General features: G+C 41.2%; 1 protein-coding gene across 1 annotated transcript in view; it reads right to left on the bottom strand.

Moving 5' to 3' along the window:
* The window catches only part of LOC106000650 (uncharacterized protein CXorf49 homolog), a 37,096-nt gene extending 13,443 nt beyond the window's left edge, over positions 1-23,653 (bottom strand). The window contains exons 1-6 of the mRNA XM_013035936.1: positions 22,346-23,653; positions 21,226-21,337; positions 20,690-20,751; positions 20,333-20,441; positions 19,793-19,834; positions 6,390-6,461 (exon numbers count right to left, since the gene is read on the bottom strand). Coding sequence (XP_012891390.1) covers positions 6,390-6,461; positions 19,793-19,834; positions 20,333-20,441; positions 20,690-20,751; positions 21,226-21,337; positions 22,346-23,653 — 1,705 coding nt within the window. The remainder of the gene's footprint in view (positions 1-6,389; positions 6,462-19,792; positions 19,835-20,332; positions 20,442-20,689; positions 20,752-21,225; positions 21,338-22,345) is intronic.
* Between the last annotated feature and the right edge of the window lie 424 nt (positions 23,654-24,077).

Below are 24,077 nucleotides of genomic sequence, written 5' to 3'. Positions count from 1 at the left end.
TATTGCCATCATCAATAATATTTCCATAGAAGCAGATATACTTTTGTGGCTTGGATTTCATAAAAAGTATTATTTCTTTGGAAACCAGCTTACTAGCTTAATGCATTACTTTGTTTCCTAAAATACTATCAAGTAATCAAGCTCTATTCTTTTCTAGCTGAGACTTCACACAGCTCTCTCCTTGATTTTGATAAGACATTAGGCCTTGATTAAGAGATGCTTTGGATTGCAGTGAAGAATAGTAGACAGCCCCTAAAGACTGGGTTATTTTCAATGAAAATGTTTACTCTTATATACTCTTAACAGCAGACCATTTTGATAGAAGGCCTTATAAACTAGACTAAAAAACCAATGAGAAGTATTTATTTTATTTTATTTTCTTGTGAAAATACTGTACAAAAGGGTTTCAATTACATAGGTAAGATAATGAGTACATTTCTTATCAAGCATTGTAGCCTCCTCCTTTGTTTCCTCTTCCCATCCCTTCCCATCTTCCTCCCTCCCCCAATGAAAAGTATTTCTAAGATCTCAAAAAAGTTTCTAAAGTTTCTAAAATCTCAAAAAGAAAGTGAATTTAAGGCCTATTAAAGTTTCTTGTTGTATTCATATCCTGTGAGCCATATTCTGTGGCCCAAATAGCAAAAGCAACCCTCAGCAGTGTTAGAGGAATAACAATATCAAACTTCAAACTCTATTACTAAGCCATACTAATGAAAACAGCTTGGTACCGGCACAAAAAAATAGGCCTGAGAATCAATGGAACAGAACAGAAGACCCAGAAAAAACCCCACAGACTTATATCCATCTAACATTTGATAAGGGAGCCAAAAACATAGTCTGGAAGAAAGACAAACAAATAGTACTGGGCAAACTGGATATTCACATACAGAAAACTGAAACTAGATTCTCATCTATTATCTATCATCAAAAATTCAAAGAGCTCAATGTAAGACCAGATCACAAGAAGGGGTAGGGGAAACACTAGGTCTCCTAGGCACAGGTCAAAACTTTCTAAGTAAAGATCCTGAAACACAACAAATCAAAGAAAATGTTGATAACTGGGATTGCATTAACCTTAAAGTTTCTGCATGGCAAGGGACATAGATAACAAGTTAAATAGAAAGTGTACAGAACAGGAGATTTTTATCAGCTGTACATCAGACAAAGGCCTATTATCTAGAATATAGTTAGAGCTCAAAGAATGAAATACTCAAAAATTAAACTCTCAAATCGACAACGCAATTAGTAAGGTAATGACTAAAAGAAAGACTTCTCAGAGAAGAAATAGAAATGAACAATAGACACATGAGAAAATGCTCAACATCTGGCCATAAAGAAATGCAAATCAAAACAATGCTGAGATTCCATCTCACCTCAATTAGAATGACCACTAACACAAAAACAACAACAAATAGTGGCAAGGCTGCAGCCAAAAGGGAACCCCAATACACTGCTGGTGGGAATGTAATCTATTCAACTACTCTGGAAAGCAGTACAGAGGTTCTTCAAAAACCTACACAAAACTACTCTTTGATCCAGTAATTCCACTCTTGGGCATTTAGGCAATATAACACAAATAAGGTTAAGCCACCAGCACAAACATGCCAACCATAATCATTGTGGGACTATTCATTATATACAGATGACCCTGAATGAATGAATGGATCAAGAACATGTGCTATATATACAATGGAATTTTACTCATTCGTTAAAAAGAATATTATAACATCAGTAAGAAAATGGAAAGACTTGGAAAAATTATATTAATTGAAGTAAGCCAGACTCAGAAACAAAGATTGCATAGTTTCCTCATTTGTGGTAGATAGAATGTACCTATAAATCTATAAGCAACATGTTTGGTGGTATGCAAGTGGTTACAAATGAATAAATGTAAGTATAATAGACTCTATAGCCAGGCACCAGTGGCTCACACCTGTAACCCTAGCTTCTCAGGAGGCTGAGATCTGAGGATCATGGTTCAAAGCCAGCCTGGGTCGGAAAGTCCATGAGACTCTTATCTCCAATTAACCACTAGAAAGCCAGAAGTGGAGCTGTGACTCCAGTGGTAGAGCACTCCCCTGAAGCTGAAGAGCTCAGGCCCAGAATTCAAGCCCTATGACCACCAAAAAATAGATTCTATAGAGAACTCAAATAACATAATTTTTTAAGAAAGACTAAGTCAAGGCCCAACAAAATTAAGACCAGGAAATAGGTACATGCAAGGTGGGTGGGGCTACGAGGAGAGGTGTAGATGAATGAAGGGGGAAAGAAGGGGATAATGCAGTCAAGAATTCATTGTATATACCACAAAATTAAGAAAAGTAAGGGAAGGGGTAGATCCAGAGGGAATGACCATGTTGAAGGAAGTAATACTGATTGAGATGCATTGTATTAATATACTGCTTTGTTAAACAACACCTCCTTAAAGATAGCACCTCCAGTTAAAGATAATAAATTTTTTTAAAATCCTGTGGGATTCAAACTTTCAAACTAGTGCTCCTCATATACACCAGAGATTCACACATTCCAGAAAATTGAAAGATCTTCCTCAATGAACTGGGAACATCACCCTAGAAACCATGAAATATCTTGTAAGTCTTGTAGGTTTGAGAGCAGTGGAAGGGACAGGTTGTTGAGAAGGGAAAATCTACCTCTTTCACTTTATGTTAGGTGGGGAGACTGATACTCCAGCCTTACTTTCAGGCTATTCTGTCTACTTAGGTAAGGCCTCTCAGGTAAAAGAGTATCTTGAAAGTGGGGTACATGCATTCAGAATGATTAATAACATTGTCCAACCTCCAATACAAAAGTAGACTTTCAGCAAAATAGAGCTTTTTTTAGCATCCAACCCAGAGGTACAGTCCTAAGTATAGACAGTATTAGCTGGGCTGATATTTGGTAGCCAAGCAAGAGAGAAGTAGGATGCTGCCTAGCGCAGGTTCAAGTTTCTGCCAGCAGAGGGAGACACTCTCATTTGAGAGTCTGCCAGACCATTCTCACCTCACATGGAAGCTAGGAAGATGGAATTTTGCTGTTCTCTTTCAGGTATCCAGGAGCCACAGTGGATTCCTGGGTTGAGAAAAGCCACAACAACCATCTGAAGAACACACATAATGCCTTCTCTGGACCCTAGAAATCCTGACTCCATCCAGTTAGATGATGGGCTTTGTGTCCAAGTTAAACTGAAAAACATGCAATCACATACTTCATGGAGAGAGAGCAAGACCACCTCCTTTCCATCAAGGATTCTATGTAGATCTTGCCACAGAGATCTGAGATATGAGGGAGGCATGAGGGAAGGGAGGTGTAAAGCACCAGGAAATGGAGAATGAGGAGAGAGACCTCACAATAATCATTTCTTTTTCTCTGGTGTCTGCTGGGTTAGAGTCTGGTACTACAGAACAAATTATGAAACTCAAAGAACAAATTGGTATGATGATGAGCGAAAAGAAAGAGACTTGGGGTCTGGGAGCAGGTATCTGGGGTAAGGCTCATTCTATGTACAGGTAGAATTAAAGGGCTCAACATTCTCCTTCTTGGGTGGGAGAGTGGGGAGAGGGGCCCAGGTGAAGCATTCTGGGTTACCACAAATGTTGGTCAGCATGGTAGGAGTCCTTAGCAGGGTACTCACAGTTCCTGGTGTTGGTTTTGAGCTGACTGGAAGCATTGTGGTGAATGTTTTCTGCATCTGGATGTGGCAGTCTCACATTCCTGATCTGCAACTCTGAATCTTCAGGTGTGTCACTTCCTGGGTTGGTCTGGGTCACAGCATGGCCAGGGGGCTGCTATTGTGGCTTAGCCATGCTGCAGGTACAGGATGGGAGTTGGGGGAGAGGGAGAGGTACTTTATGATTTTTCTGTCCTGTGCATGTTAAGTATAAGTTCTTCTTTGTTCTTGTTATTCTCCATTTTTGTTTTCCTTGCTGTCATTCTCTTGAGGTGAAGTGCCTGTTAGGACACTAAATATCTGATCAGAAAGAGCTAGGATGATTCCCTGTTGCTACTTTGCCATCTTTTCCCCTACTGTGTTTTAATTCTTTATGTATTCTGGATATTAACCATTAACCTGTTAAATAGTTGGTAAAGAAGTGAGACTGCCCTATATAGACAAGATCTTATCCTATCTTCTACTTGGATCAGAATGAGCTGACTGCTCAGAATGAGGTTGGCTAAGCCTTGTGCCTGCTCTTGATTCAGGGGCACTGTGGAGCTCCAAGAAAAATCCCACTTGGAGCAAATTTCCTCCCTAGACATTGTTCCCCAACAGGACCTTCACATTGCTGGCACAAAATGCAGACACCATCAGGTAGGTGCCAGTAACCTAAAATCCTAGGTACTCAAGAGGCTGAGATCTCTGGCAGAAAATTTTGTGCAAGTCTTATCTTCAATTAACCAGTAAAACACCAGAAGTAAAGATGTGGCTTAGTAACAGAGTGCTAGCCAAAAGCCAAGTGAGAATGTGAAGTTCTAGATTCAAGCCCCAAACCTGGCACACACAAAAATATCATGTTCTCCTCCTTAGACTCCAGATAGGGCCAAATGTCTATGACGCAGCAAGCCAGACAACAATAGGGAGCAAGCTCAGCTCCTCCAGGCTATACAGAAGCCCTGTACAGCATTGGCCTTCCTTTGGTAGTTGTAAGGTGCCACCCATGGTAGGGTGTGTGATACCTAAGGTGTGTCACAATCACAGATTCTAGTCTTTGGTCTCACAAAGTCCTGGATGACCTCAAGCAACTTCAGGCCCAGCTGTCCTTAATCTCCAAGAACCCCTTCCCTTATTTGATATGTAGGATATGGAAGATGGAGAGGAACTGGGATAAACAAACAAGTGTGGAGAGCTTGAGCCCTGCAGGCAAAGCAGCATGTAGGCAATGCCATCCAAAAGTTTGTATTCTTGAAAGTTATCTAAGACTAGACAAGTGGGTAAGGGGCATAAAAAACATGAACCCTTTGTAATTGGCACTTGGATTTGGTGGACAGGAGTCTATCACATTTGGAGAAGATCAGCTTGGATCAGATATAGTGATTTTTCACCTCCCTTGCTGCCAAAGCTCACTTCCTGGCCACTAAGTGAATATCATCAACCTCTTGATCCAAGGTGGAGGGTATGATTCTTCCTCACAGAAACAAGTCAGGGGATCCTCCTAGACATGCAACAGGAATCCAGACCACGAGAACCAGTTCTGGGAGCACCTCCAACCAGACAGGCAAGAACTCAGGTTCAAATACATTGCCTTCCCTTAAGTGGAGAAGGGTTCTGATCACCCCCCCCCCCCCGAAAAAGACACCCAAATAACTCATATGTGTCTGGGTGAAACTGCGACTCTCGGGTTCAGAAAACAGAGCAAGATCATTTGGTGTCCCTAACATTTCAGGCTCAGGGCCATCATGTGTTGAGGCTGGGTGTGTGAGACACTGGCATAGAGCAAGTGGGAACTCTGTGTAAGGTACCAATTCCTGGCCAGGTCTTCGAGGAGTGCAAATCATCTCTCCTTGTGTGTCAGAACCCCTACTCATCCTCCAAATCTCTGGCCCTTTTGTGCCAGCTTCTCATCTGGAAAATAGGTAGAAAATGGGTGGAAAATATAGTTAGGTCACCTCTATGGAATGCATGATTAAAATTATTAAGAAAAGATTTTGTGGAGACTATAAAGTAAAATTAACTCCTAACAAACTCAGGGCCCTTTGTGAATCAGAATGGCCCTCATTTGGTGTAGGATGGCATCCCCAGAAGGGTGACTAGACCCCTCTATAAACTTTAGACCTCCCCCCTGTCCTTAGGAATAAAGTTTGGGTACCTCCCCATTTTCTTTATAAGCCCTTAGGCAATTCAAGTCTCATTTACAAGTGTTCAAAGATCCATTTATATGCAAATGGAATGCCAAACTCACTAGCAAATGTTCTAAAAACATTGGTAAACTGTTTAAGATTAGAGATTCTGTTGGTTGTTGGCCAAAGTTTTTTAGTCTTTGTTTTTCTAGCACTGTCCATACGATTATATCCATCTTAAAAGCACTACCTTTAAAATATATCATTTCCAGAAACTTAGCATCTGTTTTTCATTCTGAGCTCAACTGTATGCATACTTTGCAAATTGAATTTAAAACATGTTCAAAATAATCTGATATTTTAAAACACAACTAACCAAGCCCTCACATATAAACCAGTTTTAGTGTTCCAGTGAAAAGTCCAAGGCTACAGAGTCACACCAAGTGTGCCATCATAACACAGAGAGTTTGGCCACAGGCAGCTTGGTTAAGGAGACAGATTCCAACACTTGCTAATGTCTGCAGCAGTGGTGGCTCCTGCTGCCACGGCCACCATATCAATAGACAGAGCCTGGGACAAAGTTCACCAGAGATGGGGTGTGAGCTGATTCTACTCACCAGCAACAAGAACTGACAAGGAGCAGAAATCTTCATCTTGCTGAGCACAGATAGTCATGGACCTTGGATGGCCTGGAAACCAAAGGAAAGACGTAAGTACCCCTCAATATATCCTCACTCCTTTTCATGGGGCAGAGGAGCAGTGGTGAGAAGGTCACCCCTCCCCCACCACTGGAGCAGCTAGCACATAACTTAGGCCTTGGAAGAAGACAATAGGAGCCATTCAACAGGTCAAAGGAAACTGCGGGGCTCAGCTCCACCTCCAGGGAAAATTGCCATTCCCAGGCAGAAGAAGCTCTGCCCATGGAGGAGTGATTTCTTCACTGGGTAAACAGAGCCAGAGGTTACCCTACCCTACTGCATCTCCAGCTGCAGGAGAGTAAAAGAAAAACAATTGGAAACACACTACACATAAATCCTAAGAATGGCTCCAGTCTGGGCTGTGTGAGTGTCTCAGGAGATAGCCCATCAGGGAAAATCTACTGATTGCAGACAGGCCGCAAACCTACCCAAAACTTAGCTCCCTCATAAAAACTCCAAGTTAGAGGAAACAGCCATCTCCATCTTTTGTGATACTCAAAGCAGATCACCCTTTCACTGAACAAGCCTGGGAGGAGAGTCATAAAGTCCCAGGCAAGGCAGAGCTTCTTTCAGCCTGCTCAAACTGATTTAAGAAACCAATCAAGCCACAGGAAAACCAAACACCACAAGCAAATCAGAGACCTCACCAAGAGACTGGTTGCAGACACAGGGGAGACACAAGATTCCACCACCCAAAAAAAATGAAGAATTCTTTTTTTTTTTTGGTCTGGTTGTGGGGCCTGAACTCTGGGCCTGAGCACTGTCCCTCAGCTCTTCAGCTCAAGTCTAGTGCCCTACCACTTGAGCCACAGCGCCACTTCCAGCTTTTTCCTTTTTGCTTATGTGAGGAATCGAACCCAGGGCCTCAGGCATGCAAGGCAAGCGCTCTATCACTGAGCCAACTTCCCAGCCCCAAGAATTCGTTTTTATATCTAATTTTAATTTTAAAAAATGTTTTCTAATTTTTTCATCATTTTAATTTAAGTTTTTTTTAACTTCTCTTTTTATTCTTTTCCCTTTTGGAACTTTTTTTTTTGCTTTACTTAATTGGTGTTCTGTTCATTGCTAGATATATACCCATCTTTGATTATTAGATCTTCATTGTGTGCATAATTTAATCAGATATCGATTACTCAATTCACAAACTCAGCCTTAACTCCTTTAATTGTAATATTCTTTCTTCTTTCTTATACTTATATAGTCTTTTAAGTGATTCAATTTAAAATTTTTTGTTGTTCATTTTTCGTTTTTCTGTATCTCTCTTCTTTCCTTCTATCCTTTTCCTCTCTATGTATTTAGGTCTTGGCTATATTCCCTCTCTCCCTTTCCCTCCCCATATTCCTTTAATCTTATTTCCTCATCATAATTCTCCCTTTTAATTTTTGGTCTGCTGACTCCTTCTATGATTTTCATAGTTTGATTGATCTCTAGTTGTTTTTTATTGAACTAGATTGCATCTGTTGAACTAGATTCTCTCTGTACTCATTTTATTCTTTATTGTTAGTCCTGGGGCTTGAACTCTTGGCCTGGACGCTGTCCCTGAGCTCTTCGGGTCAAGGCAAGCACTATACCACTTGAGCCATAGTGCACTTCCGGTTTTACAGTGGCTAATTGGAGATGAGAGTCTCACAGTTTCTTGCCTTGCTGGCTTTGGACCATGATCCTCAGATCTCAGCCTACTAGGTAGTTAGGATTACAGGTGTTAGCCACCTGTGCTCGGCTTGTATCTGTACTCATTTTGACTACATCAAACAATCTGTACAAATACAGGGCTCTGGTTGATGCTTGCCTTAAAATAGTGTTCTAGCATGGAATTGGCTTTGCTTTCATATCCAAATGGGCAGAACAAGCCAGAGAAACACAAGAAAAATGGCAAGTTCAGGTATCTCAAATCCCATTATTGTTCATTATTCATTAACAGCGCAATTAATGAATAATCCAGAGGAGAGTTCCCAAAATGCTCTACAAACACTACTGGTAAACATGTTGAATGAAAAGATTGAAAGCCTGCAAAGGACTCTGTGTGAGCCTGATAGAGAAAGACGTGAGCATGATAGGGAAATGTGTGAGCATGATAAGGCTAAAAAAGATTAATACAGGAATTTTGTGAGCATGAGGAGGCTAATCAAAGATTAATTGAGGAATTGCATGAGAGGGATGAGAATAAAAGTTTAATACAAGCATTCATGGAATTCCCAAACAGAAAGATGGAGGAAGCCATGGAGGCCACAAAGGGAATGCTGAATGAAGCCAACAGAAGGGAAGGGAATCCAATGAAATTATAATCAATCAACTAAAGGAGTTGAGAACGAACACTGAAAACCAAATTAAGGAAGTAAACAAGTCCATACAAGAACTAAAACAAAGCTCCAACAAAGAATTTGAAGCCATCAAATCTGACCAATTAGAAGGAAAGAAAATTAAAAACAAAGTAGAAAATCTTGACAGTAGGTTAGACCATGCAGAAGATGAATCTCTAGGATCGAAGACAGCCTAGACATTACAGAGAAAGTACACACAAGTATTCAAGACAAATCTAAGAAATGTGAGAGGTCTATTCAACATTTAGAAGACAGCATCCAAAGGCCTAACTTAAGGCTAATAAGTGTAGAGGAGGGCCTAGGGACAAAGGTGAAAAGTCTAGTACATTTATTTAATGGGATCCTAGCAAAGAACTTCCCAAACATGCAAAAAGATAAGCAATTCAAATAGAAGAAGCCTTTAGAATCCCAAATACATCCGACCAGAACAGGATATCTCACCATCACATTGTGATCCCTCAGGATCAATTCAAACAAAGGAAAGTATTTTTAAAGTTGTCAGGGAGAAAAGATCAATCACCTATAAAGGGAAACCAATCAGAATAACTTCAGATTCTTGGCAGAGACCATGAAAGCAAGAAGAGCCTGTAATGATATATACCATGTCCTAAAGACAAACAGCTATCAACCAAGAATACAGAAGGTTAAATAAAAACCATCCCCAACAAAGAAAAATTGAAACAATATATGTCCACCAAACCAGCCCTAGAAATGATACTTAAAGATGTCCTACACATAGAAAACCAACAAGAGCACCGTAAAAGCCAAGAAACATCCCCCAAACAGAGAATCCAAGAATCATAGGAAGAACCCAGTTAGCCCAGCCCCCAAGAAGGTGGATAACATGGCAGGAACTACCAAACACCTCCTAATCCTAACTCTCAACATTAATGGACTTAACTCTCCAATTAAGCGACATAGACTCTAGCTGGATTAAAAAGCAAGAAACTTCTATCTGCTGCCTTCAAGAGACACACCTTTCCCACAAAAACAATCATATTCTGAAAGTGAAAGGCTGGAATAAAATCTACCAAACAAATGGCCCCCATAGACAGGTGGGAATTGCAATCCTAATATCAGATAAAAGAGCCTTCAAATTAAAATTAGCGAGAAGAGATAAAGAAAGTTGCTACATACTAATTAAGGGAGCTGTTCTAAACATCTATTCAGCAAGTAACGGAGTACCCAAATTTATCCAAGTAACACTACTTTCCTTCAAATCTCACATAGATCCAAAGACATGAATTGTTGGGGACTTTAACACACCACTATCTCCACTGGGTAGATCAACCTGGCAAAAACTCAACAGAGAAACCTCAGATCTAAACAACTGCACAGATCTTTCATGCGATTGTTTCTAACACATATATAAGATTACTTCTTTGTTGCTTTGTATGTCCCTCCCCCACAGTATAACCCCTGCTTTCACTGTATTTGATGTCGGTATAATTTGTGGAGGGGAAGGAGGAAAACAAATCGTTTAAATAGGGATACAGGTGGACCCATTGCAACAATGAGATGAACAAGTTGTTATGTCGAAAACGAAGTTTACAACTTTGGTTGGGGGGGGCGGGGAGGATTGGGTAGGGGGGCAGGGGAGGATGGGATGGGAAGGGAAAACAAAGGAGGAGGCTACAATGCTTGATAAGAAATGTACTCATTATCTTGCCCATGTAATTGTAACTCCTCTGTATGGTAGTTTCACAATAAAAAAGATGAATTGATGTATGTGGTTTATCTCAATAGAGTTATCATACATATGAAAAAAACAACTGCACAGATCAACTAGATTTAATAGACATCTACCAAATATTTCACCCAGCAGCATAAGAATACACCTTCTTTCCAGCAGCACACAGAACATTCTCCAAAATAGACCACATTTTAGGTCACAAAGCAAATTTTTCTAAATTCAGAAACATTGAAATTATGCCCAGAATTCTCGCAGACCACAAGGGAATGAAATTAGACTTCAACACCAAAAGCCACCAAAGAAAATCCTGTAACACATGGAGGCTGAACAACATACTGTTGAACCACCAGTGGGTCATGAAAGAGACTAGAATGAAATTCAAATGTTCATGACATTTAACAAAAATGAACACACAAATCAAAAGTTCCTCTAGGACACAGCAAAGGCAGTACTCAGAGGCAAGTTTATAGCTCTGAGTTCCTACATCAACAAATTGGAGAGATCTGAAACCAACCATTTAATGAGGCACCTGAAGCTCCTTGAAAAAGAGAAACAAGCTAAACCCTAATCCAGTAGATGGAAACAAATAGTTAAAATTAAATCAGAATTAAATGAATTAGAGTCCACAAAAACATAGACAGGAATGACAGGAAAAGAGAGACTAGCTTACACTATGTAAAATGAAAGAAATGTAAACATCACCTGATGTGGAAGAAATAATTGTACTGTCAAAGCTCATAGAATTCACAAACCTTATAGACCATGATAATGACAATTTGCCTTCTGAAAGTTAAAATGTGTTTGTGACTTTAACTAAGTATCACTATTCTACAATTCTGTGAAATATGTGAAATTTATGTAATCACCTAATCTCAATTAAAAAAAGAAAAATGTAAGAGAAGGAATGGGTTAGGAGTGATGGCTGACAAAGTTGTCAGACACCTTGTATTCATATACTGTTTTGTAGAATGGAAACTTCTTTGTACAGCTATTTAATGATAATAATAATAAAAAATGTAAAAAGCATAGAAAGTATCAACAAAACAAAGAGCTGGTTCTTCGAAAAATTAACAAAATTGACAGACCCTTAGCAAATCTTATCAGAAAAAGAAGAGTACATACCCAAATAAACAAACTCAGAGATGAGAATGGAAACTTCATTACAGAAACAACCACGATTCAGAACATTATAAGGGAATACTTCTCAAACCTTCTAGCAAATAGTGACATGCCCAAACTAAACCAAGATGATTTAAACCAAATTAATAGACCGATATCAAGCATCAAAATAGAAACAGTAGTAAGTGCCCTCCTAACCGAGAAAAGCCCAGGACCAGATGGATTTACAGCTGAATCTACAAGGCCTTTAAAGCAGAACTCACACCAATACTCCTCAGACTCTTCAATGAAATTCAAAGTGAAACTTCACTACCAAACATTTTCTATGAAGCCATCATAACCCTCATCCCAAAACCAGCCAGGGACTCATCAAAGAAAGAGAACTATAGACTCATTTCTTTGATGAACATCGATGCAATCTTCTCAACAAAATTTTGGCCAATAGATTTCAACAGCTCATCATAAAAATCATACTCCATGATCAAACAGGATTAATTTCAGGGATGCAAAGCTGGTACAATCCACACAAATCAAATAACATAATTCATCACATCAACAAGAGCAAGGATAAGAACCACATGATTATCTCAACAGATGCAGAAAAAGCATTTGACAAGATCCAACACCCCTTTATGATGAAAGTTCTGGAAAAACTAGGGATCCATGGAGCATTCCTCAGTATAATAAAGGCTGTGTATGACAAACCTACAGCCCACATTATACTTAATGGTGAAAAGCTGAAGATATTTCCTCTAAATTCAGGAATGACACAAGGATGTCTGCTGTCTCTACTTCTCTTCAATTTAGTATTAGAATGCCTGTCTAGAGAAATAAGATGAGCTGCAAACATAAAGGGGATCCAAATAAGAAAGTTGAGGTAAAACTCCCCCTCTTTGCAGATGACATGATCTTGTACTTAAAGAACCCCATGGACTCCACTCCCAAATAGCTCAAACTGATTTGAAACTTTGGCAATGTAGCAGGGTATAAAATTAACCCTCAAAAATCAATGGCTTTCCTGTATGCCAACAATGAGAAGAGCACAGCTGAAATCAGAACAGCAACTCCTTTTGTAATAGCCCCATAAAAAATAAAATACCCAAGAGTTAACTAAAGAAGTGAAGGATCTCTACGATGAAAACAAAGAACCTGATAAAGGAAATTAAAGCAGAACTTAGGAAGTGGAAAAACCTCCCATGCTCCTGGATTGGGAGGATTAGCATCGTGAAATGGCAATACTGCCAAAGGCTATCTACAAATTCAAAGCTATACCTATCAATATTCCAACCTTATTCTTCAATGAAATAGAAGAAGCAACACAAAAATTTATATGGAACAATAAAAGACCCCAAACAGCAAAAACAATCCTTAGCCCAAAGAACAGAGATGGAGGAATATCAATACCAAATTTCAAACTCTACTACAAAGCCATAGTAACCAAAACAGCTTGGTACTGGCACAAGAACAGACCTCAGGACCAATGGAATAGAACTGAAAACCCAGAAATGAACCCACAGACCTATTGCCACCTAATCTTTGATAAGAGAACTAAAAAATAGAATGGAAGAAAGAGCCTCTTCAGTAAATGGTGCTGGCAAAATTGGTTAATCACTTGTAGAATACTAAAGCTAGATCCTTATATATCATCTTGCACCAGAATCTACTCCAAATGGATCCAAGACCTCGAAGTCAAAGCAGACACTCTAAAAACATTACAGGAAGGAATAGGAGAACCTCTAGGGCTCCTTTACACAGGCTGAAATTTTCTTGATAAAGACCCAGAAACACAACAAATCAAGGAAAGTTTGGACAAATGGGATTGCATGAAACTGCAGAGCTTCTGCGTGGCAAAGGATATAGCCATCAAGATCAATAGAAAGCCCACGGATTGGGAGAAGATCTTCACTAGCCATACAATGGACAAGGGTCTCATATCTAAAATACACTCAGAACCTAAAAAGTTAAATCCTCCAACAACAAATCCTCAAAGAAACAACTGCCCAAAATAAGTCTGCTAAAGTCTTAAAGAGAATTCTTTGAAGAGGAAATTAGAATCGCCAATATACATATGAGTGTTATCTGCAATAACTAGTATATATCTAGGATGAGCAGAAAACATCAAAATCTATGTACAAAAAAGCTAAATACATATGACCATATAAGTTTATGCTAAGTGAAATGAACCCCAAGATAGGACACAATAGGTTTTATCTTTCTTACTGTTGTTTTTACGGTATTTATAATGTAGTATGTGATTTTTTTTGTTTCTTTTGAATGCTATTCCCAAAGCTATAACCCCTGTTTTTACTGTATTTGTTTCCAGTGCCCTGCATCTTGTATATACATTTTTCTAATTGGGGAGGGAAAGGAAAATAACAAAATGCTGAAATAAGGATACAGGTTGACCCATTGTAGCAATGAGATGTACCAGACACCATGTTGAAAATAAACTTTACAACTTTTGGGGGGGGGGTGGAGGAGTTGGGGAGGTAGGGAGGGAAGGGATGTTAGAGGAAAAACAAAGGAGTGTGTAATAATGCTCAATATCTTACTCATGTAACTGTAACCCCTCTGTAGAGTATCTTTACACTAAAAATATATAAAAAATAAAAAAATTATATCTAACAAAAACCCCAAAGCTCTCACCCTACTAGCCCTACTAAGTTGTACAATGCTGTCTAGAAAACCACCAAGCAACTGTTGTTTATAAATAAATAATAGCGACAAAGTCATAAAAGAGATCACCTATCAGACAAAAAAAATCCCTACATCTTGATCCAAACCTAGAAGTGTTGGAACCTTAGGGAATTATTTGGAGGGTGCAATTCAACTTTTAGATGAATCAAATCCCTCATAAGTATTGTGGGTTTAATACTACTTTGTATACTCCTTCCTCGCCTTTTACCTCTGGTTATAAGATACCCTCCAGTCTTATGGACACTTACTGCAAACAAAAATTCAGCTACTCATATAGTGATGTTAAAAATATATAAACCCCTAAGTCAAGATGATGTTCTTTAATCCTAAACAGGCCTGAGCATCAAAAGGATGAATGATGTAGGGGATGGAAAGGAACTGGGATAAACCAACTATGTGAGGTAAGGCTGAGCTGAGCCCTACATGCAAAGCAGCACCTAAGCAATGTTGGCAAAGTTTGCATGCTTGGAAATTAGCTAATGAGATTTTTTTTGTTTTTGTTGGTTGTGGGCCTGAACTCTGGGCCTGGTCACTGTCCCTCAGCTCTCCAGCTCAAGGCTAGCATTCTTACCATTTGAGCCACAGCACCACTTCCAGCTTTTTCTGTTTATGTGGTACTGAGGAATCGAGCCCAGGGCCTCATGCATGCAAGGCAAGCACTCTACCACTGAGCCACCTTCTCAGCTCCGGAAATTAGCTAATGAAATACTATGTAAACATATAGTAAATAAAGGGGCATTGGTACAAAAAACATAAACCCTTGTTCTCAGCACTCACGTTTTAGGGGCATGAGTCCTCTTCATTTGTGCTAGCATAATAAACCTGCTTCCTATAACAAAGCCTGGTGACTCATCTCCCTGCTTAAGAGCCTACCACACATCGACATTTTCTTATTATCCATTTCCTCTAATGGAAAGCAAAGTCTTCTCACCATAGAAACAATGAGTTCAGAGTCAAGTACTGGTGGTACATTCCTGTAATCCTAGGTACTCAGGAGGTTGAGATGTGAGAATCACAATTTGAAGCCAGCCCGAGCAAGAAAGTCCATGAGACTCTTATCTCCAGTTAACTACCAAAATAATCTGAAAGTGGAGCTGTGGGTCAATTGGTAGAGTGCTAGCTTTGGGCAAAAAATGAGAAGTTTGCATCGATGTTCATCAAAGAAATGGGTCTATAGTTCTCTTTCTTTGATGAGTCCCTGCCTGGTTTTGGGATGAGGGTTATGATGGCTTCATAGAAAATGTTTGGTAGTGAAGTTTCACTTTGAATTTCATTGAAGAGTCTGAGGAGTGTTGGTGTGAGTTCTGCTTTAAAGGCCTTGTAGATTCAGCTGTAAATCCATCTGATCCTGGGCTTTTCTCGGTTAGGAGGGCACTTACTACTGTTTCTATTTTGATGCTTGATATCGGTCTATTAATTTGGTTTAAATCATCTTGGTTTAGTTTGGGCATGTCATGATTAACTGGAGATAAGAGTTTCATGAACTTTGCTGTTCAGGCTGACTTCAAAACAAGATCCTTGGATTTCAACTTCTTAAGTGACTAGGATTACAGGTGTGAGCCATCAGCATTTGTGACCCCAAAAGATTTTGGAGGAAATTGTGATGAGCCTTGTGCATCCTTTAACTACTTTTATTAATGATTAATATCTTACCCCAAATGATTTATCCTTCCCTCCCTCTCTTTGTTGTTTTTTGTCTGTATATTTGTGTGTGTGCATGCATGTGTGTGCACACATGTGCACACTCACATGGACCTGGGGCATAAAGACTGGGCCTTGTGCTCTCATTTGGATTTTTTAACTCATGGCTGTCCCTCTACTATTTGAACCATACTTCTACTTCAGTTCTTTTGCTGTCTAATTGAAGATATGAGTCTCTTGAATCTGTTTTCCCTGTCTGCAATCAAAACTAAGATGATCACGTCTGAGCCTCCTGAATAGCTAGAATTAAAAGTGGGAGCTACTGGTGTTGAACTTTTTGTGTATTATTTTTTATTAGTATGCATTAATAATACAAGGGGGTTTAGCATGATAATTGCATAAAAGTAATTTCAACACCTTTGGTTTCCCTTCACCCCACCCAGTACCATTTCCTTCCCCTTCTTTACTCCCACTTATGCCTGCAAGAAGTCTACTCATGTCCTATTAGTAGTAGCAGTAGCAGTAAAATTTCAGGTGTAATACCACATATGTTTGTCCTTTTGTGTAGATATATGTGTGTGTATGCATATGCACACTCATTCATGCACGCATGCATGCATGCATATGCCAGTACTGGAACTTGAACTTGGCCTAGGAACTGTCCTTAGCTTTTTCACTCAAGTTTGGTACTCTACTAATTGAGCCACAGCTCCACTTCCAGCTTTTTGGAGATAACAGTATTATGCATTTTCCTGCCTGGGCTAACTTCTAACTGCAATACTGAGATTTCAGGCTCTTGAGTAGCATCAGCCACCAGCTCCTGGCTTACTTGTGTTTCCAAACTGTGATTTATACATCTGAAGCCAAGTCATTACATAGAAGTTTTCATTTTGGCTGAAATAGTCTCAGCATACTAATGAGCAGTTTAGTGATCACATGAGATTATTTTTAACCATTACCCTGGGGTGATAGCTCAGTGTCCAAACATTCACTCATAAACTTGATTCTCAGCATTTCTCAGATTGAGTTAAACAAATTAGATTCTCTTATAGCATCATCAGTTATATGATTCTGGGCTGCTTCCACTATGGAAGCTTCTCTTCCCTATGGAAAAGGAGTTTTGCAGTTTATGGGATGGGTAGGTTCCCATTTATTCAACACATTTCCTGGGTTTTGCCATAAAGGCTATTAAGCATTCAAGGCCAGGGAAACCCCAAAATGCACTTGACTTGGGGGAGCAGAGGCAGCAGTAAGTTATATACTGACTGATGGAGAATCTAAGGTCAAATCATTTGTTTATTGGTCTCTGTGCTTACAGTCTCCATAGTTACAGACCTGATGCTCAGTTCTCCTGCCTGTGGAGAAGAAGAGGCTATGGGGATAGTGGAATTCAGAAGGTCTGGGGGCAGGTCTCTGGCTCACATCATCTTCTACACATGCACCCAGGAGGCAGGCCCTGGAGAGTAATGACTAAGCCCCACAGAAGACTGATCCTTTGATTCTACCTGAATTAAAAAAAACAGGAGTTATTCTTGGCCAGGAAGGGTGTGACCTCTGACCACTAATTGCCCTTAACTACTGCCACAGTGGCCTGATACTGAAACTTTTCTGTGGAACCATATCTGGCCCTCTCCCTCATCAAGATCACCTTTTAGTTATTTACTAAGGTGCCTATATCTCCCTGAGACATGAGAGATTCTTGCTTTTAGGTTCACAAAGTATCTCAATCCATAGGCCAAGTCTCAAGATGGTTCCTGTCTCCCTCTTAGATAAAGGGAGTGACAGAATGTCTTTCTTCCCTGATGCTAAGTCCTTACTTCTGGTTGTGGTATGCATTGTTATACATCAATAGTACCATGCCAGTGTAGCTTGAATACCCTCAGACCCTGTGTTCAAAGGAAGGATGAAGGACTTAGGAAGTTAGTCATCAAGGGTTGTACATGTCTTGGTAGGCCACTTAAGCGTGCTTGTCCTCTGTTGACATTCACTCTGTATCGCCAAGGGAAGGGCCTGATCCTGTGACTTAGTTACAGCTCATGAACCAAAGCTTTCTCCCTCAGGGTGGACACATTTTATTCATGAGCACACACAGCCAGACTTCACAGGTGAACACATCTGGAATGTTCTGTCTTCCTTTATTTCCTGTATACAAACACCCAGTCTTGTTGGAAAGGAAGCTAGCACAATTCCCACTTGACTCATCTCCATCATCTCCATTGATTCACCACCAGCAGACATGAATTTGTCCTGGCTTTCAAGCCAACAAGGCCAGAAGCCAGAGATGAGGAAGCCATCTCAACTGTCTGGTGGTGAAGGTGACACTAGAACATGGATCTCAGAAAAAAATATCCTGTGACCTTTAGAGGCAGTCTAAATTGTGCCATAGGAATGTAAAACAGTATACAGCTGGGACCATCCATGCACATAGGATGTATCATTAGAAAGTGACACTTTTCAACTTATGGCCATGGAGTGGACTGGCTGCAAAGGGCTGTTTGATTGTGTAAGACCTGGAGAATGTGGCAATATTGTTCCCTGGCCATCTATTCTGGCTGGTGAGGGGCAATTTTACCCAGGTTGATCCAGTGATTCTGGGAAAGACTCATGACTATCTCCAGCCCTCTGTTCCTGGTATCCCCATTTTCTACCTCCTATACTCCCCATATATTCCCACTGATCTGTCACCTAATGGGATATGATCAGGTTCTATATTAATATGGAAAATGAGATTATCAAGTATGGGAAACTGAGTTTCCAAAGTGAGGGCTCAGCAGAAACTGAGAACAATGCACAATTTCTAGCTAAATTTAGTATCTTTCTGTGGTACCATCAGAGCTAGATAATGATTCCAGAAGGAGAACTTGTGCTAGTTGTGGGAAATGAAGCATACCCGTACCTTCTATTACCTGCTGAAATGATTCTATGGGAGAGATCACCAATGGAGGACTTTGGGAGAGATCAAGGTTGCTCAAGGCAGAAAAGAAGTGTGAGAAGGGAGAAGAAAGGCATCAAAGGAAGAATCCAAGTGACAGGGGCTAACACCTATAATTCTAGCTACTCAGGAGGCTGAGATATGGAGATGCCAGTTTGAAGCCAGAAAGAGCAAGAAAGTCCATGAGACTCTTATCTATAATTAACCACCAAAATGTGGGAAGTGGACATATGGCTCAAGTGGTAAAGTGTCAGCTTCAAGTGAAAAAGCTAGGGGTAGTACCTAGGCTCTGAATTCAAGCCCCAATACTGGCACAGGAGAAAAAAACAGGAGGAAGGGCAGAGGTTACTGGAGCTCTGGAAGTTGCTCATCAGTTCCTGGAAAAAAGGGTGTTGCAGAGGGCAACAAGTTAGTGTTGCCAGGCCAAATCCATCCAGAACCCACTGTGAATACCACAGTAAGCCTGAGTTCAGGGGTCCTGCTCAGAAATGGACCCAGACACCCCTCAGGAAGAAGGCCTGCCCTACAATGCCAGTGGCACTGTCCTTTCACTGCTGTGAGATGTGGTGCCCATAGCCCTCCACCCTTCTCCTGTTCCCATGACTTCCACCCCAAGATAGAGACACAGAGAGAGAGAGAGAGCACAGATCATAAGATGCACTTTAATTTGAAACTGGGGTGGGTTGGGGGAAACAAAGTTGTTGAGAAGAATTGGCTGGAGAAAACTGTAAAGAAGTAGGTAGGCCTCAACTCCTGGGCTCCACAGGTACTGATTGCTTGTCTTACATGAAGATGCCAGGTTCAGCCTGTCAAGCAGAGTAGAGTCAGAGCAAAACAGAGGTCTTCTTGAGTCATCAAAATTGCCAAATGGATAAAAATAAAAAACTGTGGCATGGAGTATGGTGACTAGAAAACTTACATTGAAGAAACTGGAACTTCTCAATGAAGGTCTGAATAGCCACTGAAATAAAGAAGTATAATTGAGTAGTGTAGGGTAGATCTAGGGTTGCAATTTCATGTACTAGTTCCCAAGTGTTTCCCCAGGGGACCAATACCATGACAATAGACGCCCCAGTTGCTTTTATCAAACAGCTCTGGGACTGCCTACCAAGCCAGCACCAGAACTCAATATGGAAATATCTTTTACACCAAACAACCTGAACCAGTGGTTCTCAAGTTTGGAACATGATAGAATCATCCAAATATGATTTTTAAAAAAATCAAACATATGGCAACAAATACCAAACATTTCACAACAACCAGTACTTACATGGGAAAGTAAAGGAGATGTTACTAAAGAACCTGAGATAAGTTATCTGGCATTGGTTGACAGATTCTAAGCCCAGTTTGGACAATGCATTGCTCTTTGCACATGCCTCAGCAGTCAGTACATAGAATACTAAGACAGGCCTGCATGGTTCTCCTCTCAGGAGAGTGTTGCTAGCTGTGCCCCAGGTACCTGCTCCCAGAAACCCAGATTTTTCTAGTCCCACCCTTGCCTCTTCCCCTGGGCCCATCATACCTAATTGTTCCTTGAGCTTCACTATATCACTATACATCATCCGGCACTAGCTCAGCAGACAAGAGAAATAGAAAAAGAGGGTTAATGTATTGGTCTCCTCTCATCCACTGAACTGTTCCCAGGACTTATACCTCCCAATATCCTAAAGTCCTGTCCAAGACTCACAGGAAGGGTGCTTTGCTTTTTTCCATGAGGTGTATGTATGTCAGTTGTGCATGTATATCAGTTAAACTTGGACACAGAGACTACCATCTAGCTACGGCCAGTATTCCAAGGAGCTAGAGAAGACATTACCCGGGGACAACCATGTTGTCCAGATGTCTGTTGTGACTTCTCCAAAAGTGGCTCCTGGTAATCTGAAATAGAACACAAAATACCAGCTTCCTAGTTTCCCTGTGATGTAGTTCTGGCAGATTAAGTGAGGCAGCATTCCCCTCTGCTAGCAAAAACTTGCACCTACTGTGCCCAGCAATCCTTCCTCTCTCTGGGATTACCTTTATTTGTACTCAAATGCCATCCTAGCTTAGACCCCCTAAGACTGTGGCCCTGGGTAGGATGCTAAAAAAGACTTGTCTTGAAAGTTCATTTCTGGGTTGGAGTTTGAGCACTGTTACTAATCACCCTTCTGCACAATCCCAATCTGCAGTACAATGTGGTTGCCTGACACAAGGCCTGCCCACACCCTGTGTCCTATGGGGGCACTGCATATGTATACCCAGGATCTTAGACAAAAGCCCAAGTCCTCTTTCTTCTCCAGAAGTGATAGAAATGCATGTTCCCTTCCTATAAATCCCATCAGTTATTTCTGCTCTCAGACTCCCAAGACTCACCTGAAGTTGCATGGTCTTTGGGTGTGATATCTCCCTGCTTCATTTGAACAGGTGAGTTTCTGGTATAGTAGTCACTCTTGAATTGTTGGTAAAATGACCTATATTTTGGAGGCTAACAGAAAAATTGTTTCCTGAGTACATATATTTACAGTTTGAGATAAAAAGAGAAAACATTGGGGAACTGGGATGCTCATTTCTTTCCCCTTTTAAAAAACATTATTCCTTTCATTCACCTTTTTAGCTAATTAAAAATTAATATTAACTAGGAAGTAAGATTATTCTAATATTAATTAGAAATTAATGTTTATTGCAATACTTCTGTACATGCATATAAAATACATCAATCATGTTCAATTCATTGTTATCCTACTTATCCCTCCTCCTAGCACAACCCTTTCAAAAACTCTTTTGCAATTTTAAATGGTTATCAGTGTGACCTATTCATTCTGACTACCAAGTACTTTCATCACATTCTCCCCATTCCCCTGCCCTCCTTTCCTCCTTTCCCACCTTCCACCAGTTCCCTCAAATGGCCTCACATTTGTGGTCATGTCCATTTACTTGCTTTATAGCTACCTTCTGCATATCTGAGGTATCATGCAGTATTTGTCTGAGTCTAGCTTAGTCACTTAATATGACGGTTTACATGCAGTTCCATCCATTGTGAGCTCATTTAATCAGCACTTTCTGCCTCTGGCAGCTTCAGGCCAGGAGGCACAGCTGACCAAATAGAAGCATGGAGTGCCCAAAACCCTAGGCTTATGTCAGGTGGGCTTGCAGAGGAGCTGGGGAGGGAGGCATTAGGAGACTGATAAGACACTGAAGCTGCACAGCTCAGACTGTAAGCAGTCTCCAAACTCAAATCAGCAGCCAGCCCTGCTTCTATCTGAGCCCTTGTCTGGAAGGGCAGAAAATACACAGAGCCTGGAAAACCCTGACTGGCACCTACCAAGTGCTCTCATGATATCCCCTAAACAACAAACATCCTGGATTGGGCATCCTAAGCCTATGGACCACCAGTAACAACCCCTGAACAAAAAGCAGGGAGAATGTGGGCAAAGATGTGTGCACTGGTGGAGGGAGGTGCATGGTGAGAAGAGGGGAAAGATGGTTTACTCACCTGGGCCTGCAGACCAGGATCTCTATTTGCCTCATCATCTTCTCTAGCCACTGGGTAGGACTTCCTTCTCTGCCAAGCCCCACATTTCTTCAAAGTGTTGCCTTGCTTATATTGCTTCTGTCCAGGATGCAGAGTAGATGGTGCCTTCAAATCCCCAGATGGAGGAACACCCGAGATCAGGGGAAATGCAGCTGCTTCCAGGGGAGGTATCTTTGTCATCTGCCTTGAAGAAGTAGTGTTTCTTCCCAGTGTGCCTCTTAAAGGCCTCTCTAGGAGTTTCTGCTCCTCAGTCACTTTCTTTATACAGCTGCCTATGAGCATGTCACCTGCGGCAGCAGCTTCTGGGTATTTCTTGATCACACTTTGTTTTATCTTACAAGAAGTTTCTTCCAACCTCCTCTGCTTTTCTTTAATTGTCTTTAGATCCTGGGGAGAAGAGGGCAGCAAATTGCCTGGCATAGAATAGAAAATATCTTCATTCTGGCCATCAGAGTTTCCAGTTGTGCTTTCTGATTCCTTGGGGCTGTCAGTTTCAGCCTGGCCTCTGTGACTCCATCTATGGGACTGCCTCCTCCTTGGACTCATGTATGATTTCCTGTGATGTTCTTCTGAAGTCTCATTATCAGAGGAGGACCATTGGGATTTCTGGCTGACCATCCTGCTAGCTTCTCTGGCTGTCTTCTTTTCCTCCCAGGCCCTGCGAAACTTGGGCCTACTGGGCTGCTCACCAGTAGTAGAGGCCAGTTTCGCTTCTATGTGGCTAGAGACCATCATGTTTCTCCCCCTGGAGGCTGGGGCTGCTTCTGCCCAATTGGCAGACAAGTTTGCAGCACAGCTTTCCTGTTTCAGGATTCTGACCTGGCCTTGGGCCACCTGGTAGGTACTGTGATTCTTGAACGTCATAGCCTCAATATTGAAGTGGAGCACTAAGTACCGAGCATCCCTTCTCCCTTTGGCTAAGGAGCTAGCTTCTCCTCTGCCACCCTGAAATTCAGCTCCTCCTGACAATATCGTCTCTAATTTGGGCCCTGAATCAATGTTGTTGCCTTGGGGCCCAAGGAGGTCTCTAACTATCTGTGGAGGCCCCAAATCACCGGCGAGGTTGGGTGCCCTGGGGTCTCCTTGGCGGGCCCTTTGGAGACTGTAGCGCTTCCCACCCATGGCTCCAAAACTCTGTTCCCGACCAAACATCTCATGGCAAGTGTCCATGTCCCTAAGTCCAGCTGGAGCCACCGTTGTTCTGGTCACCGCATGATCAGCACAGCGTTTCTCGATGCCGTCACTGCAGGAGCCACAACCAGTCTGCATCAAGTAACCGAAAATTCTGGACTTAGGACCCTACACACCTCCTCATTGGTCTGCCTTCTTCCATCAATCACGGCACGTTTTATTATGATGTTTTCCAAGGCCCTAGCCAATAGGAATGAGACTACATCCTCTGTGGCCAACCCTCTGTTCCTGTGATAGATCAGTGAACCAGTGGGTGAAGGCGGAGCTTGGTGGACGGAGGATGTGTCCTCCTTTTCCCTTTGCTCAATATTCTGTCGGTGTGCCTAGCTTAGATGAGAAAAGCACCCCGGAGCCTGTCTTCCCATGTGTAGAGTTGGACAATACCATTGTTTCACTCAGGGACTTCCGGGATTCAGTGTAACGGTGAATGTGGAGGCCCAGCCCAGAAAGGATCTTTGACATCCACCGGGTAGAAAACGTTCCTACCCATCAATACAGCACT

This window comes from Dipodomys ordii, unplaced genomic scaffold (assembly GCF_000151885.1).
Source record: "Dipodomys ordii isolate 6190 unplaced genomic scaffold, Dord_2.0 Scaffold232, whole genome shotgun sequence".
NCBI lineage: Eukaryota > Metazoa > Chordata > Mammalia > Rodentia > Heteromyidae > Dipodomys > Dipodomys ordii.
Note: the sequence above shows the minus strand (reverse complement) of the source record. Positions and strands in the feature narration are given on the sequence as shown.